This window comes from Apteryx rowi, unplaced genomic scaffold (genome assembly GCF_003343035.1).
Source record: "Apteryx rowi isolate R43461 unplaced genomic scaffold, aptRow1 scaffold_194, whole genome shotgun sequence".
Lineage (NCBI taxonomy): Eukaryota > Metazoa > Chordata > Aves > Apterygiformes > Apterygidae > Apteryx > Apteryx rowi.
In genome coordinates this window covers 527,504-534,493 of record NW_020448241.1, presented here as the reverse complement: position 1 = coordinate 534,493, position 6,990 = coordinate 527,504, and the positions used below count along the sequence as shown (strand labels likewise).

The 6,990-nt window shown below is 39.7% G+C and overlaps 1 protein-coding gene across 1 annotated transcript in view; it reads left to right on the top strand.

The window, feature by feature from the left end:
* Positions 1 to 6,648: 6,648 nt before the first annotated feature.
* SMS (spermine synthase) overlaps positions 6,649 to 6,990 on the top strand; it is a gene marked incomplete at its 5' end in the record, with an annotated part of 67,152 nt that continues 66,810 nt past the window's right edge. Inside the window, one exon of the mRNA XM_026062835.1 lies at positions 6,649 to 6,760. Coding sequence (XP_025918620.1) covers positions 6,649 to 6,760 — 112 coding nt within the window. The remainder of the gene's footprint in view (positions 6,761 to 6,990) is intronic.

Below are 6,990 nucleotides of genomic sequence, written 5' to 3'. Positions count from 1 at the left end.
TTCCATAAGCATGTGTTGTTTTTTATCTACAACAGAAAATGAATAGAGAAGTCTGTGCAAAACTTTCTACTAAGGAGAAAACTTAAAAGAATAATCATTGCTCTAACTCCCCACATGGCAATTCTTATTTCATGTTAAGAATAACTCTGAATAGAAGGAAATTAATTTAATCTGTGCAAAATATTTTATTTATGTGGAATGTTAGAGTGGAATTTACCAGAACTATTCATAGTCAACAGAGAGAAGCAGAGCTTGATTTATGTGATGTTTTAGACATCTGCTGTAGGGTGAGATGAATTTTATCTTAAAAATGTCTCTCTGTTGGCTATGAAGGCAGCCAAGACAACCAGATCAACCAGACTTCTGCATTATAGATATCTGAAGTTAGATGAGATGAACTTCACTCACAGGCTCCACAGGAAGAGCTAATGTGGAACAACTGTTGTGCACTGTCATTTTAGCCTTTTAGACAGGTGCCTTTATTTAGACTGGAAAAACCTTTGAGGAAGGGCTTTCTGTTGAGGAAGAGACCATCTTTTTACTTGTATTGCACCTGCAAACAAAAGGTTCGCTCATGACAGGCAAGATGGTAATACTTCTGTTAATAATAAAAAAACTGACCTAATGACTGCAAACTAGTACCCGTTACAGAGTTGTGACAGTGTGTGGCTTAGTTGTAGATGATAGTATGATTTATCAGTGTGTATTTAAGCGTTTTGTTCATTCTCCTCAGTTTTATATGCATACTTCTGCCTAGAAAGCTAAATGACCATGTAACAAAACAGAGTATTAGTTTAATTTTGCACAAAGAGCTGCAGTGCACCAGGAAAAGACTGAAATTCTGTCTCCTTCGAAGTCTACAGCAAGTCTGTCTTTGACTTCAGTGGCAACAGTATTTCACATATTGGGCACTGAATCCAGTGCAAAATACAGATATGATAACAAATTTCATATTGGCAGTTACCAGCATTTGTCACAGATTGTATACTGAGGCTTCATCACTCAAAAAGGAAGTAGAAAAGATAATTTAAAGAACCAACTTTGTGAGAAACCCTTCGTGAGAAGGGTATAAAAGCCAACAAGTAATCCTCTCTCCTGGACCAATTTTTTTAAGATTTCATTGGTCTGATTTCATTTTTACATTATTTAAACTGTACCTGCCAATATACAGCAGTGAAAGAGAAAGCAGACTGCTGCCCACTGGACACAGAGTGCTGGAACGAAGAGCACAGGGGATTTACCTATTCAGTGCTGTGTGGGTTTTTAATATCCAGGGGCTAACCTCTTCCTGAAATCACTTGCACAGAATGGGAAATGATCAAACAGTAGACAAAATGATGTGACTTGGCTGAATTGGGAAAATGGACTGTGTGTTACTGGTTTTGTGATTGTAATTATTGGGAGGTAGAAGCCAGAACAGAAGCTGAACAGAAGCAACCAAATTATGGTAATAGAAAAACAACTGTGTTTTATTACTGATGGCAACTAGGAGAGAAATATCCTAAAGTCACAGTGATGTCACACAGAGCAACCCTTATCACTGGTTTTCTGACCTCACCTGAGCTTGTCATCGTTATGCTTTGTTACACAGGGAAACAAGGCATCGGAATCCAGATTTTTTCTGTACGAGTCCTGTCCTGTAACAGGATCTGCAGGTCACTAGTTGGAAGAAGTTGTTAAGACATGCTAACAAACCGATGCAGCTGTTAACACTTCTGTATCTGAGATCATAAAGGAAGACTACTACAAGCAAGCTCTATGTATGTCTCAAGAGGTATACCCAGACAATGTGATGGGCACACTAAACAAGCTGCACAGGCTTGGGTCGTTATCCAGGATAATGATCATCTGATGTGGGATTTGGATCACCTGGTGACACTGAGCATGGTGTCAGCTGATGATTGGGGGTACAGAGGGACTGGGGGGTGTCATCTGATAAAAGTTATAAAAAAGTTTTTCAGTGGCTATTTTCAAACAACAAAAAGGACTGCTGATAGGATGTAGTGTTTCTGAGATATGACACAGCTGTTAAGGAAAAGCTTGACCTTATTTTGCTGTGTCATGTGATGGGTTCAGGGGCAAGACCATGGCTGGGGTGGAAGAGCAGCATCCCTTGCATCTGGTTTGGGGGATGAGGGAATGTTGCTGGGGATTTGGGGAAATATTTGTTTTATGGACAAATATCTGTAGAGAAACATAGAATGGAACTTCTAGGTCTCTCTGCCTAATTATCCTGTGCTTATGGGGGATTTAGAAAAAACACTATGTGCAGGGAAAGGCAGGACCCTGGGCTTCTTGGATGACACTGTTGAGGAAGCTAAGGTAAGGAATAGTCTGTCAGTGGTTTTCATGGCTACTTCTCTGTGTTATCAGAAGAATTTGTTAGTCTCTCTTGAGTTTGAGACTCGATTAGCAAGTGCCCTAACACAAATAGAATGTCTCTGAAGAGGGAGATGTGCAGGGTATGAGCAGGAATGTGGGGCCACTGAACCTGAGGTCTCACCTCTGTGTAAAGTATTCTCTGCCCAGAAGACACAACCCAGTCTATTTGGATCACAGGAAATCCCATTGAAAGGGTTCAAACACAGCACTCTGGCTGGCATCCAGCAGAGGACTCTCAAAAGGCAGCAAGTATAATAGCAGCTTTAATTTATGGTAGCATTTATTTAAGCAATTAACTCTTATCTGAGTTTGCTAAAACTTCATGAAATTATTCTCTTGTTCTGTGAGAAGCCTTACATCCTATGATATAACTTGATTCTCTTGTTCACAGAGCTTAAAAAAAAAGTCTGCTCATCTTGTAATCTATTTGGATGTATTTCCTTTCTCAACTCAATATGCATATTTTTAAAGTTACAAATTTTTTTCATGGTTTCCAGTAAGATGTAGGTTCTGCAGTGCCTAAACATATTGTGAAGGAGAGGCTTAGCTATGTGTGGGTTTTTTTTTTTTTTTTTTAAGTCTCCACAGCAATGCCCTGGCAAGTCTACATTTTTGATTCTGAGCATCCAAGAAGGGGAAGAGAAATTGTAGTTGTTTTAGTAAACAGAAACATGCTCAGACACAAAAGTAGAAATAAGAATGAAAGAGAGAATTTCAGGCCTCTTAGAGTACTGAGTTCTAGTTTTCTTTGCCATATTAAACAGACGTTCACCTCCAGAAAACACAAATTTCTGTCTTTATGATAAGATGTACTGCTTTGCAAGATGTAAGCTTCATCTTTGATCGTAATTGTAGTACCCCACACTGCAATTCTTACCTCAAATCACTTTATAAGAACAACCACAAGCTTATGAAACCTTTTTCTTCACATAATGCTATTCTAAAACAAAGCATTGCCTTCTTTCCCCTAACCCTCCAAATTTACTAGGACTTCTATCAATTATAAGCAAATGCTAAAAACTAGATCTGGGTTGCAGAAGTCTGGGGTGGGGGGGAACTGACCTGATGCAATGAAAAAACAGTGAAGGTGATGGGACTATCTCCTGGCTCTGCACCAAACTCTAGCCCTCTTCTGTTTCTAGCCCCTGCTTTTCTCACTTTGGTACCATCTTATAACACTCCCTTCAGCATAGTGCTATATGTTTGCACGTGTTATGGTACTTATTTAATTGTACTGTAGAAAAGCCTCTGCTTAGCATAAACTGATTATGTTTAACAATACTTTGAATATAAAGAATTAGACATGGAAAGATAATCTGTGTCTGTGCATGTATTTTAAAAGGGCATGTTTGGTGTCAATGTTTAACTAGCTCTGCAAGATGGCCATGTCATTCATGAGTGACAAAGCTTTATGTTCTACATGTATTCCTGTACAATAGCTAACAAAATCTTTGTGAACTCCTATCTTAAATGTGCCGTCACTTTGGAAACATGCTTAGCTATTTAGGAAAAAAAAAAAAGTCTACTAAAGTCAAGGATCATAGTTTAGCCTAGGTAGGCCTCAGAGTGACCTGTAGTTAATGGACTGCTGAAAAGGTCATACACATGAGGAAAAATGTTCTTGTTAAGGGACATATCTTAGCTCTCTGTAAGGAAAAACTTGTTTTTAACTTTAATTTATGAGGTAGGGGAACTTCAGATTGTGGCAGTTCTAGGTGAAATATTTTCAGACCAATGAACACAGGTAGATATAATCTAGGGAAGATGGGAGTTTGTGATTAAAAACACTATTAGGTTCTGCTTGAAGAATCTTGGGATTTGGAACGTTTGGTATTTCAGCTGATCTGTAGGGAGAACACAGGCAATGAAGGCAAAAATGCACCTCTAGTGTAGGTTATTGCTCAGAGTTAAAGGCTTTTGTCCCACCTTTTTTTCCAGTGCAAGATTGTTCCCTTCAGTGCTTTTAATCTCATCTGTCAAATGTAGCTTTAGAGGGTAGGGCCTCTGCCATTGCTTTTTTGAACAAAGCATTTCATAACTCTGCAAATACTAGTGTTTGAATGTTTTCTTTTTTCCTGTTGCACCCATTTTTGCAGTCTCTGCTGGCTTCAAAACACATATGTAGTCTTATGCTAAATAAACTTCCATATAGCCTGTACTAATCTTAACAAAATGATGTCATCCAAACTTCACAGTATTTGTGAAACATGTTTTAATACTTCAGCTCCTTTGATCTTGTCTCATAAATCAATCCCTCCATCTCTTTAATTATTTTAATTGCTCTTTAAATTCCCTCCAGTATAATTTTCGAATAGGAAGATTTCCCCAAAATATCCTTGGCATGATGTAGTTACGTAGTATGCAAAGGGCTGTCATGCCCAAGAAGCAGAAAAGTATTCTCTTCTTGCTACATGCTCAAGAAGCAGTAGTTCCCCCCTCAGTGATGGGACCCTTCACAGAGCCCTAAATTCTGTGAGCTTTGTTAGTAAACTGTCCTATAAGAACATATATAATTTACCGTCCACTTCTACATGTCAATATTACAGGTTTCTTCCTCTTGCTGAATGTTTTCCTACAGTTATACCAACGTTTCCAAGATGAGCCTTTTCTTTTCCATCTGTCTTTTTTTTAATTTACTCATGCTGTTTGCTCGTTTTCCCAGCTCCAGCTAACTTAAACAGCCTTGAAATCCATTTATGGGCTAATACCCCATCCTTTAAATCAAGATTTAAGAAACAAAGACTCTCCAAAGTAATTCATTAGCCTTTTCAGCCCTTCAGCTGAAGTCCAGTGCTAATCCAAAAAAAATCCCAACGATATAAAAAGAACATGGTAAAATAACAACTTGTTCTGTTTCTTTTTCCATAGCAAATTTAGTTAAAGATGATGCTTCACCTTCCTTCAAGTGCCAGTCCTGAAGGCTCCTCCTTAACTAGCAAAATAAAGTTGATCCTTTTCTCAACAGTAATGCTAGGAAAAGACTTTTGCATGACAAATTTGTGTTCTGTTTTTTCCCGTACAAACTCAGTGAAGCTGCTCATGTGTATATAAGGGCATAATTTATCTAGGCGCCTGGCATGTATGCACAAATACTTGAAGGTACTTAGGTGACAACATCACTATTACTTTCTTCTGACTATTCTGCTATGGAAAGATAATGTAATAGGTTCAACTAAACAAAAGGCAGTGGTTATTTCCGTGTTATCAGTGAAGTTCAAGACAGTAAAAAAATTCCATTAAGCTCCTTTATGTGATGAGATAGCTGAAACAACTGCAGTCTCCGTATGCAAAGGTGAGAGACATTGGGGTACAGGGATTTTCCTGGCAGTCTTGTGGCAGCTGCATTAAAAACAGTGAGAGATAAGAGAAGGCAGCAAGGAAGCATTTATTTCTTTTTTTTTTTTWAATTAAAAAAAGTGCCATGGCACTAAGAAAAAGCAGGATTCCTGGTGAAATGAGATTCCAAGAAGTACAGAAGTTTGTTTTTTTTCTTTCATTTTTCCTGCTTGGATTTGGGGAAACAGGAGAGTATAATCCTCTGTAACATCCAGGATTGGATCAAAGGTGTCTAATATAAACCTGCATGGCCCTAAACTTTGGCTAATTAATCAGATTAAAAAATGGCCTCTCATGGATCAGCAGAGTCARATGAATACCAGCTAACAAAACTGCAGTCATTACAAACCTGCAGACTGTTATGCCATTTTTTGATGCAGATCTCTAGTTAATGCTTCTGCTTTGCTTAGAATGTGTGTGCAGAAGTTAAAGCATTCAGAACAAAGATACTGTAAACTTCCATTGAAAAATGTGTTACTGCCATCTTACAGAAATAATGGTGGTAGTATATTGTCTAGGAATTATATAACAGGAAGATATAATAATAACTACTTGTAAACCTCCAAAATTATTATTTTTTTTAAAGTATGGAATCACATGAAACTAGTGATACCATGGTATTGTGCAAATTACATCTCAATCCTGCAATGACTTCCCCCGAGAAAAAAAGGAAGCCATAAAAGTTGTACTAACTGACATAATTAAACATCAGGCCTATCATTAACTACTTCTAGATGGTATGTTTTGGGGTTTGTAACTACACATTGCMTCTTGCATTTGAGACTTTGGCATGTTATTTTACAGTTGTCCTTTGTTTAAAAAAAAAAAGTAAATATGAGATTTTAAAGATTCTCCGGTGATAACTCTTCCACGGCCTGGGAGGATGGGAGCCCCCCTGCAACTGGGCAGGGCGAGCGGGGCAGCCCCTAACCCGGCCGGCCTGCCCTCTCCTTGTGCCGCGGCAGCGCTCAGGCCCCCACGCTGCTGAAAGCAGCCGCGGCCTCAGTGCTAGGAGACCCCGAAAGAACTTCGCGATTTGAAGGTAAAGAAAACCAGCATTTGGGGTTTTCTAGCCGCTGCTGATCGGCTGCAGCGCTGAAGGAAGGGTCGGGGAGGCTCGGGGCCTGCTGCCCCGGGGGGGCCAGGCGCCAAGCACCGCGCCCCGCCGCTGTGGCGCAGACGGCTGCGGCCGCTGGGCCGCACCCGGGCAGCGCCGCGGGGCCCGCCAAGCCGCCCGCTCCCGCCTTTTCTCTCGCTTTCCCCTTCCCCCCC